The 11,674-nt window shown below is 43.3% G+C and overlaps 1 protein-coding gene across 3 annotated transcripts in view; it reads left to right on the top strand.

Moving 5' to 3' along the window:
- SGPP2 (sphingosine-1-phosphate phosphatase 2) overlaps positions 1-11,674 on the top strand; it is a 124,525-nt gene that overhangs the window by 42,117 nt on the left and 70,734 nt on the right. For all 3 annotated transcript variants that reach the window (XM_027120286.1, XM_027120266.1, XM_027120277.1), the window contains exon 2: positions 3,830-3,988. Coding sequence is in view for 2 of the 3 variants with exons in the window: in XM_027120266.1 (XP_026976067.1) it covers positions 3,830-3,988 (159 nt within the window). In the remaining variant the exon portion in view is untranslated. The remainder of the gene's footprint in view (positions 1-3,829; positions 3,989-11,674) is intronic.

The raw sequence follows: 11,674 nt of genomic DNA, 5'->3' as shown, positions 1-11,674 counted from the left end.
TTTTTTTTTTCTTTTCATAAATTTATTTAATTTTTCGACTGCGTTGGGTCTTCGTTGCTGTGTGTGGGCTTTCTCTAGTTGTGGTGAGCAGGTGTTAACACTTCGTTGAGGTGCGCAGGCTTTTCATTGTGGTGGCTTCTCTTGTTGCGGAGCACTGGCTCTAGGTGCGTGGGCTTCAGTAGTTGTGGCTCGTGGGCTGTAGAGCGCAGGCTCAGTAGTTGTGGTGCACAGGGATTAGTTGCTCCGCGGCATGTGGAATTTTCCCAGGCCAGGGCTCAAACCCGCGTCCCTTGCATTGGCAGGTGGATTCTTAACCACTGCGCCGCCAGGGAAGTCCTAAAAGCTATTTCTTGTACTCCTCCTTTGACAGCTCAAAAGCTGGGTCAGCTACCAAGTGTGCTAGGCATTGGCTTCTTTTCTGTCTGGGTCTGCCCTTATTCCAGCCAGTGGTGCTGACCTGGCCATATTTCCTTTGCATTTAGGACTCCTCTGTGTGCACTTGGAAAACTAAACACTGTTCACGTGTTTCGGGGCAGACCTAAGTCAAGGCGTCATATATTCTCAGCGTTCTTTGTCTTCATCTTGCGGTAAATCTGTACTGCTCCCTTTCGGTCATGACTTAGTTATGCATTGAAGGCAGCCTTGCAGAGAACAGGGAATACTCTTGTATCTGCACAATAGAGCAGCTGTTCTCCCACCCAAACCTTAAGTTACCGAAAACCCCATTTTAGGAGAATGTGCATTTGAGAAATTTGTGACCAAAAGGGAAAGATGGCATTGGGAGACTGAGATCATATTTTTTATCCCCACCTGCAAAACCGTTTTCCTTTTTCACTTTCAAGAAAAGAAACCAGGAAATCAAATAGACAAATGAGAATATCAGTGACATTTTGCAGTTAGTAATAATGGCTATCTGGGTAATTTCCATCTTATCATCCCTTGTTTACCAGAAATTTCTTTGGCTTTGAGGCAGGTGATTGGTATACTAAGAGGTATTTTATTTCTAAAAGTAACTCCTCTCCACTCACCTGAATGTAGCACCTCCACTCACCTGAATGCTTTTCCTGATCTTTTGTCTAAAAATTAGCTGCTAATGACTGACTCCTGAGTCTGTGCTGCAGAAACACGGCTCCACTGCCTGGGATGTCAGCTCCTTGGGCACGACCAGTTCTACAGAATGTATTGATGGATGTTTTTGTTCCGGGATTCGGTTTCCCGTCTCTGTTTTATCTCCTCTTCTCTCTGCCATTCACTTTACCTGCCATTTCTATTTCTAACCCCGGTTTCTTTTCCCTCTAACTGTTCCCGGTGCGACCAACACATACCCTGAAACTGAAATTCTTATTTACAAAGATACATTGAAGTGATACCCACTGAGATTTCCTACAAGGGGAACTTAGATTATTGTCCTGAAAAGACAAGTACTTAACTACTTTATTTACAGTACATATAATTCTGAAGAATTTGGAAGAAAATATTGGCTCTCAACCTATTTAATTACATATACAGAGATGTTATCTAAAAGCTCCTTTGGCTGCCCTATACACGTTGATATTTTTAACTTCACCTTTGCTTTTTGTTTCGAAAGAAGATTTAGAGAATATTTAGCTCTCTACTGAAAAAAAGAAAAAATAGAGCGTTCCTAAAAATTAAAGAAAGAGAGTTCCTAAGAGAATGTAAAAGGTATGCCTAAAGAGATTAGTTAGTAATGTGTAACACTAAAGCAGTTTGCTGTCATCCATGCCAGTTTTTTCGATTATTTACTAGGATGAAAATATTGAACTTGGTCTCAGTTAAGTTTCTAGGGTAGAGAATGGTTGTTGCTGAATATTTATAATGTCATATAACACTTGGGTACCATGAAATGACACGAGGGAGGGGTTTGACCCTTGTCAAAGTTTGGCCAAAGTTTTCCTCATAAAGCTTCAAAGCAGGACAGATTACCAAGTGTACCTGACAGCTGGTGCCTTAAAATAACTAATTTTTACGTAAAAAAGGTCGCTTCACAGGATTTGCCCCAAGGTCAAGCCTGTTGGATGCATGTTTATAAAACAGAATCTGCAGAGATTAGTCCTCGCATTAGGTAATGAGACACAGGGAGAAGGAGGGAGGGAGGAGTTTGTCGTTTATTCATTCAGTCCCTTGACCTTGTTTTGCACATCTAACCATAGTATCTTGGCAGAGAGGTAGAACTATACCCTTCCTTATTTAATTCATTTTGTGCATTATTGTCTTTCCACTTTACGATGGATCCGTTCTTTCTCCTTTGAATTCACTTAGAAGTAACGTTCATCCCAGTAGAGAGATGGACTTCTGGCTTACGTTGTATGCTCACTCTGACTAGCATCTTCCTCCCAGGTAGTGCCATGCGCTGCTTGGCTTGAGGCTGAATGTTTGAACTTAACCGTGACTGGTTTACACGAATCCAGATATGCCTCTGGAGCCGAGGGCAGTGTCGACATAAGTCTTTTTCTTTTTTCCTTCCTGCCTACTACCAGGATAACAGGATGGAGAAGGATGATAGAAAATGGGAGTGCATTTTTAGCAGGCCCGTGCCCACTTGCTGTGTTTCTTGCACTATCACTGTAGTGGGCCGACTTGACGAATCCCATTTAAAAGGTAAATTACAAACATTTAACTGCAAGCGATTTTTCTAAAGTCTTCATGTTAGTTAATCTCTTGTTGCTGCAACAAATTACCACGAACTTAGTGGCTTAAAACAACACGTGTTTATTCTGTGGATGCAAAATATATGGTCAGAAGTCCAAAATGGTTCTCATCTGGCTGAAATCAAGGTGTCAGCAGAGCTGTGTTCCTTCTGGAGCCCCAAGGAGAGGATCCTTTTCCTCACTTTTTCTGGCTTCTAGAGGCGCCGGCATCCCTTGACTCATGGCTCCTTCCTCCATCTTCAAATCACTTTCTGCCTCTTGACTCTTCCACCTCCTTCTATTAGTTAAAGATCTTTGTGATTCCATTGAAGCCACCTACATAACCCAGGGTAACCCCTCAATCTCGAAATCATTAATCATATCTGCAGAGCCCCTTTTGCCGTGTAAGGTAACATCTTCGCAGATTCTAAGGATGAGGAGGTAGACATCTTTGGGGACATTCTCCTGCCTACCACACTCATAGACCCACACAGTGTGCTAGCAGAGTTCACCTCCCGTGAGTTTCTAGCCCTCTGTGGACACAGGAGAAAGATTTGGGTTTTTTTGTGTCTTTCCCTGATATTTCTGTCTTGGGTGTTACTAATTTAATTTTATGAAGAATTAACATCATCTGTGTTTGTGTAGGCACCTGGGGGTTGATAGATGTTCAGTAACACTGTAGGCTGCTAGTACTGATACTGTAATTACACAAGGGGAGAGGAGGTAGCATCTTGGCAATTGAAACCCTGTGAATCGTAGATAGAGGGTTTTTTTGTTTTGTTTGTTCGGGGGTTTTGGGGGCCATATCTTGGGGCACGTGGGATCTTAGTTCCCCCGACTAGGGATGGAACCAACACCCCCTGCAGTAGAAGCAAGGAGTCTTTGGACGGCCAAGGAAATCCCTAGGTAGAGGTTCTTATTTTTTTAATTTATTTTTACATATTTATTTATTTATTTGGCTTCGCTGGGTCTTAGTTGCGGCATGGGGGACTGTTTCATTTGCAGCATGCATGCGGGATCTAGTTCCCTGACTAGGAATCAAACCCAGGTCCCCCTGCATTGAGAGCATGGAGTCTTAACCACTGGACCACTAGGGAAGTCCTTAGATAGAGGTTTTTAAAACTTGCCTTATAGTGACCTGTTCAATGAACTCACAGAGTCTTCTAACTTTTGTCTTTCAGGCTTATGTACAGAAGTACATTGTGAAGAATTATTTCTACTATTACCTATTCAGATTTTCAGCCGCTTTGGGACAAGAAGTGTTCTACATCACATTCCTTCCGTTCACTCACTGGAATATTGATCCTTATTTGTCCAGAAGACTGACCATAATATGGGTTGTAAGTATTATTATTACTTATGAACCAGTATTCTACAACAACTACCTGCTTTGGGATTCAAGTACTCTGCATATATGCTCTTTATTAAAAATCACTTAGAGTTGAATTTTTACCTGGTTTACTTTGGGAAAATGGAAGGAAAGATTTAAAAGCTGTGCATGAATAAGACTATGAGAGAGGAAGAGATGATGTGCAGGAAAAGGACCTTTCTGAGAATCCATGAAGGGACATAAAATGCTTCCTCCCAAGAAACCCCTTTTCGTAAAATTTGATCAGAAACAGGAGCTGTTGACTAATAATTCCTAGTGGTGTTAAGTGTAACGACCCCATGTCTATTGGATACACAGAAGCATATAAGGCAGGGCAACTTCTCTGAGGAAGCTTGTTGTATCATGCGGGCAGCTGGCGTACACACGAAAGCCCAATGATAATTCTGGGTGGAGAGGTGGAGCCCCTTCTGATGTTTTGTTTGGGACCCTATCGTTGAACTTTGTTCAGGATCAATAAGTTCTGATTTTTATTTATTTAATTGATTTTTTGCGCCGCATCGGGTCTTAGTTGCGGCACGCGGTGCCTTTGTTGAGGCATGCAGGCCTCTCTTTAGTTGTGACGTGCAGGTTTTCTCTTCTCTGGTTGTGGTGCGCAGGCTCCAGGGCAGGTGAGCTCTGTAGTTGGCGGCATGCAGACTCTCTAGTTGAGGCGCGAGAGCTTAGTAGTTGTGGTGTGTGGGCTTAGCTGCCCGGTGGCGTGTGGGATCTTAATTCCCCGCCCAGGGATCGAACCCGCGTCCCCTGCATTGTAAGGTGGATTCTTTACCACTGGACCACCAGAGAAGTCCCTGATTTTTTTTTCTTTTTAAAACTGGGGGAGATGGTGGTTATTTGCAAGGCAGCAAGGCCTGCTGCCAGCATCCGGACCCTGGGATCAGGTAGGCCTGAGTTCAAGTGCAGCTCAGCCACTGTGCTTGTCCGTGTGCCCTTGTCCTGAGCCTGTAAAATGGTGTTAATGCACATCTCCCAGAATCATCATGAAGACACATAGGGTATGGCCTGGTGCAGGCGAGGACTCTGCAAGTCTCCATAAGCGTGCTAACACGTGGTGATGAGTCCAAGAAGGCAAAAGAGTCTTAAAGATCAACCAATTCTTAGGTCAAAGATGGTTTAGCCGGGAGAGGGGGCTTCAGGGACAAGGTTGCCAGCATGGCTGTTTCCCTGACTCAAGATTCTGCTCTGAAAACAGCTTCAGAAGTGCCTGGTCAAGAAATATTTTAGTTTCCACATATAAGTGATACCATATGATATTCGTCTTTCTCATTCTGACTGACTTCAACTTAGTATGATAATCTCCAGCTGCATCCATGTTGCTGCAAATGGCATTCTTTCTTTTTCATGGCTGAGTGGTATTCCATTTTATATATGTACCACGTCTTCTTTATGCATGAACCTCTCTACGAAACAGAGACAGACTGGCAGACATAGAGAACGGACTTGTGATTGCCAGTGTGGGGGGCAGGGAGCAGAGGGAAGGACTGGGAGTTTAGAATTAACAGATATAAACTAGTATACACAGGATGGATAAACAGCAAGGTCCTACTGTATAGCACAGGGAACTGTATTCAACATCCTGTGAGAAACCATAATGGAAAAGAATATGAAAAAATATATATGTGTATAACTGAATCACTTTGCTGTACAGTAGAAATTCTAACACAACATTGTAAATCAACTCTACTTCAGTTAAAAAAATAAAAAAAGTGCCTGTCATATCTAAAGAAGCTGGGATTCTCGGGCTGCTCTGCTCTTAGAAGTCGTGGCTGCACCCCTGGTGCTTTTATTTTTCTCATTTGTAGAACAAGTGAGAGGGGCCTTGATCAAGAGGCATAAGTGCAGATGTCTTAAAAGGCAGGGCAGAGGAATAAAGCAGTGAAGTGCTGGGTGGGGCACCTGCGGCATTGGGAGTGGCTACCCCTTACCTCCACCTGTGCCTGAGAGAGGAAAGACAGGCTGGTGTGGTCAGATCTCTTTGTCATGTGAAATCTTTAAATGTAGGGCTTACATTTTTAAAAGCTCTATATGCAAATTGAACAAAGAATCCTTGAAGTCTGAACTTCCGAGGCTTGGTTTGAAGCCTCTGGCCTTGAAGAACAGCTAAGGTCCCTCGGGTTTATGGTTAAGATTATTTGGCCCCGAATTCTTCCTATTTGCTCCTTTTCTCTCTCAAACTGCACGCCACTTTTTCCTTTCTCCATCCCTGTCTCCCTTCCAGCCCTCTTCTGAAATCTAGCTTCTGTCTAAAAGTGTGATCCAACGAGAATCTGCAAAAGCATAGGCATCTTGCAAAAGACGAGCATTAGTGCAGTTCCGCTCCCTCTGCAAGCGGCTTCCGTTCCTGCAGGGTGGTGATGTCCACGGGAGGAGCTGGGGGAGGAGAGACAGGGAGTGGGGTGCAATCCTTCTGTTCTTAGGATGTGAAAATGCACCCAAGACCCGTGGTGCTTGAGCTTCTTTTCCTGTCATTTATTTTCTGAGATACCAAAAAAATATATATATATATATCCAACTTTTATGGTTGTCAAGTGGGGCAAATGATGCAAAATACTTCTAGTAACCTGGGAATATCTTATACTGTGTACAGTCAGCTCAAGGCCAATTATCTTGCCCACTGAGGGTGGAAAACTTTTCCTGAGGGGCCGGGAAGATCTTTAGACCTGATGGGAGGCAGTGGTTAGGGGACTCAGATTGTCATTATGGGCTGTTATTTTTCGCTTTGGAGTCCTCATTTCAAAGGGCTCAAAAGATTTTCCATTTGAGGTAGAATTACCAGTCTTTTGTCAGAGAGTGGACAAATAAAGTCTTTACCTGAGAGAGGAAAGAGCAAGCTTTGACTATGCAGTTTGTCCTGAGCTTTGGCGATGTGCTATTTGCTTTCAGAAATGGTTGCATGGCCAGGTCCAAAAGGCCCCCATGCAGAGAGGTATGTAATTCGTATCAGTGAAGCAGTGTGTGCATTCCTGGCAGTTCCGGTGGAGGGAATAGTGGCCGGTCCAAGGCGGGGATGGAGGGAGGGAAGGAAGAAGGGGCAGAGGGAGAGAGGTAGAGGCTGGGGTGGGTGGGGGAGAGTTCAGAGGTGGGAAGGTGTTTGCTTTGTGCTCTGCTGCGGAGATAGATAATAATGAGAGAGGCTTGGTTTGGCTCCAGTGATGAAAGTGGGTGGAGGGAAGGAAAATTCCTGATGGTGTTGGCAGTTGGGAGGGAAGGAGGGGTGGAGACGGGTGAGATTCTTTTGGGCAATCAGCTTCCTGCTGAGGCAGCCTGTCTCCTGTAAGGGATATCCCTAAATTAGTGGCTGCCTCTTTAAGGGGTGAGGGTGAAGAAATGTTAATTATATAAGGGGCAGAATTTGAAGTCCCCTAGCTTTAAACATCTTTTCTCACCCAAAATCCTTTGGAAGGCAGCTGTGTCCAAGAGTGCCAAACCTCTTGACAAATTTCATATTAATTCGACAATTGTCATTGGATGAAGTCTCAACAGGTTTTATTGCTTTTAAAAATAATTTTTTATATTAGGGGTGACTCATACTGTCTGAAGTAGCTTAGCAGAATTTATGGTCATATTAACTGTTTTCTCATCACAGTCATAATTGTTCCTGTTGTCTGTTGCACCTCCCATTGCTTTTGTTGGCATCTGTGTTCATTGTTTGATCTTCGTAACAATGGGTTGGTATCATTTTATAGATTGGGATAGTAATACTTCAAATAATAATAAGCCATATTATATGTTGAGGACTTACTATACATGCCACTCAGTGCAATAACGCTTTACATATTTCACCTAATTTAATCCTGCCAGCAATCCTGAGAAGTGATTATTGCCAGTTTTACAGATTAGGAAACTGACATGTAGAGGGGATCACTTTGGATTAAGTGGATTTGATCCTGTCCCCTAAGGCCTCTTGTGCTAGAGAGGGCCGCCACTCAGCTTCAAGCGTTAAAATGACTTGCCCAAGGTTCTCTTCCATTGCATATTTGCTATGATTGTATTTCAGGTTTGCCTGTATGGCGTTTATTAACTCTATCTACTACTTAAGTGTCTTCTATAGGCCCTTCTTGACAAGTCAAAGGTATCTTATCCCAGACAAGTTAGATAAGCTTTTTTTTAATTAGCTGAAAAACATCAGTGAGGTATTTTCTTCTGTCACTTATCAAGGTTTTTAACCTGTCTTTGGATTCAATAGAATCTTCGACCTTGGGACAGAAAAGGCCATGAATGGTTATTCATTAGATGCTCATGAAGAGATGTTACAGATAGTGCTTCACAGGGCGTCACTGCCCAACGGAGTGATTATCTGATCTCCTGGCTTCCACTGTGGTGTGGTGACAGCCCCACCAAAAAAGAAAATAGTACTGCTTGTGTCCTAAAAAGGTTAGAGGCAATTTCATTGAAACTGCATCGTGTTCAGTTTTGTAACATGAGGCAAAAATCTCACTTTTTGCTAAATAAAGTTATTCTCCATTTTGTAAAATAATGCAAATATTGATACCACAACTGGTCCATGGGAGGCTCATCTTCTCTATTCTTATGATACTTACATCCTGCCTCTTTTCACAGATCTTGCATGGCATTCAAGATGAGATGCAAGAAAAAATGGGAAATGTAGGTAAAATCAAAGTTAGGGGGAATACAGATAGAATAAGAGATGAATGCCTAAAGTTGCGCCATGAATTTGTCTTTCAACTTTGTCTTGACTAATTTAAAATGAAATGACATTATTCGCTAGGGAAGAATAGGCTTATTCCTAAGAGAGGAAACCTCCTGACACATGGTATTGATAGAATCATTAAGGGTAGTGATGCATGTTGCTAAATTGTATTCCTAGGAATGTTGTTTGCTATCCGTACCCCTGATCAGCTGTGTGAGAGTACTCCTTTTGACTCTTCCTCATAACCTTTGTGTGTTCTCATTTTTTCAATCATTGCTGATTAAACTGATGAAAAATGGTAACTCCATTAATGTTCATATATTTTTAGTGAAAATGAAAATATTCTTCAGACTTTTCAGCCATTTGTGTTAACTCTTGTGTCTGTCTTTTGAGTGTATTTTTAAAGGGCTTTAAGTTTTGTTGTTTTTTTTTTTTTTTTTTTTCGTGGTACGCGGGCCTCTCACTGTTGTGGCCTCTCCCGTTGCGGAGCACAGGCTCCGGACGCACAGGCTCGGCAGCCATGGCTCACGGGCCCAGCCGCTCCGCGGCATGTGGGATCTTCCCGGGCCGGTGCACGAACCCGCGTCCCCTGCATTGGCAGGCAGACTCTCAACCACTGCGCCACCAGGGAAGCCCGGCTTTAAGTTTTTAATTGCTTTTCAGCAGTTGTTAACGTAAAATATTCAACTATTGATCTTCCATGTCTCAGAGGCAATGTGCCTTTATATATAAGATTTTTAGAAATTTAAGATTTTGAGAAATGGTATGTAAGTTGATGGTATCAGCAATAGTGACCTAAGAAAATCCCTTAAAATTGAATCTCAGTGCTTTTATTTTGGGTGTTCACTTTAGTTTTAGGCGCAGACCTCACCACTCCTTGTTGCCCTACCTTTCGTGACCTCCCTGGCCCCTTTAATTTGAATTTGGGACTCCCATCTTCAGGCACTTAATCTTTGGCCTGCAGTTTCCCTGGCCACAAAATAGCTTACTCAGAAGCAACCAGCCCTTAGAAAACCTGATTTTTTTCCCCCCCGTACGCGGGCCTCTCACTGTTGGGGCCTCTCCCGTTGCGGAGCACAGGCTCTGGATGCACAGGCTCAGCGGCCATGGCTCACGGGCCCAGCTGCTCTACGGCATGTGGGATCTTCCCAGACTGGGGCACGAAACGGTGTCCCTGGATCGGCAGGCGGACTCTCAACCACTGCGCCACCAGGGAAGCCCAGAAAACCTGATACTTGCTGCCTAAACTCCAGGAAGGTTTCAATTTGTCTTGGAGTTTTTCCTTGTCTTTTTTCCCCATTTGTAAACACTTCTTTTACCTAACACCGAAGGATACATTCTCCACCATTCTAACCCATGTGTGGTTATTTTTAAGTAATGGTCATCCTATGCAAACTTCTTGAGTGTTGAAGATCTGGTTGTTTCTGAGAGTTTCTGGGCAGGGTTAATCTCTCTTCTGATAATTCGTGGGGTTTGTTTGTTTGTTTTTTTAAAGTCCCCTCAATCCATTTTAATGTATGGCTTTTGATGATCTCCTTGAATGGAAGCAAGGAGTGTTCATGTCAGGGGGAGGGGGGCTGCTTCTACCTCTATCAGCAGCTTTGAGGTTTGGTCAGAGGTTCCTGATCCTGAAATACGATGAAAGGAACAGGAGGCTGATGTTTATAGGGTGTTTTTTTGGTTTCCACTCAAACTAGCTCAGGAAAGGGGGATTTGCTGTAAGGTGACAAGGAATCCCATAGGAGCCAGAACCTCCCAGGAGCTGATGCCACTGAACAGCTAGGTTTCTGCTACAATTAAGCACTTGCTCCAGGATCTGCTTCTTTACCTCCTGTTGCCAGCTGGTAACTTCCTGTCTTTTAGTTCAGAGTTCCAAGACAGTCTGACCCAGCTCACTGTGTAGCACAACTCCATCCATCTCGGGGTCAGTGCGTATGTTGACTGTATTTCGTCCAAGCAGCTGTGTTGGCGGCGATAGACAACTGGGGCACAGAGCCATGGGCCAGGTTGAAACATCAAGAGACTTGGACTATAATCGTAGCAGTGAAACCTTGCTCAAGCCACTTCATGATTCTGGCCTGTGGCATCCCTAGCTTCAAAATGAAAGGACCAGCTAGAGAATCTTTGGAGGCATATAGCATGGTCCTGACTCTTCTTTATATGTTCGCTATGTGACACTTAAGAGATGCATCCATGGCATGGAGTAAGAAGGAAAAGAGTAAATGCTGGGCAGGATAACATAAAAAAAAAGGCCTGTTATCGCTTTTGCAGACCAAATGCTAATGCGGTTTTACACGTTTTGTGCTGGGAACCCCTCAATATTAGACAGTACATTAGAAATGCCTATCAAATCCACTGCTAAATATTTGTTAGGTAGTCTGCTGTTTTGTGTTCAACACGATCAAAGGAACGCTTTAAAAGGAAATGCTGAATTGCTTGGTGACTGTAGATTGCATTTTTATGTACACTCAGAATCCCGGCGATAAGGAAGTCATAACAGCAGAAGATTCCTCTTGGCAGGTCCTTCCGTTCCTACTCTTGCAAGTCAAATTAACTCGTGTTGGAGAGCTTGAGTTTAAATGATGGATTTTACATCTCTCACGTTCTGGTTATTGAAAGCTAGCTAGCTGATATCTACATTATAAAGTGGAACTCAAATTTATATTTAAATTGTGCCTGTGATCTAGTGTCTAACTGCAGCAGAGTCTAGGGTATCTTATAAACAGTTCCACAAATCGGTTAAGAGGTAGCTTTATGATTAACATGTCTAAATGCAGTGGTGTCTCTTTGGATGTGGGCAGGCTGCCATCTGGCTGTGTCACAGGGGAGTCTCTGAGACTGGGTAAGAGAGGAGTGCAAAACAGCCTGCCCCATCCCTGTAATTCACAACCCTTAGACAGGGGTCAATTTTAGTGCCAAAAGATGACTTTTAATGTGATTATCTCCTAATTCTCTGTTTAAACCACTACCACCATTCACTTCAAAAGA

This window comes from Aethalodelphis obliquidens, unplaced genomic scaffold, assembly GCF_003676395.1.
Source record: "Aethalodelphis obliquidens isolate GAN/ISIS:26980383/991018 unplaced genomic scaffold, ASM367639v1 scaffold2, whole genome shotgun sequence".
Lineage (NCBI taxonomy): Eukaryota > Metazoa > Chordata > Mammalia > Artiodactyla > Delphinidae > Aethalodelphis > Aethalodelphis obliquidens.
The sequence above is the reverse complement of the archived record's forward strand: the minus strand, read 5'-3'. Positions and strand labels throughout refer to the sequence as shown.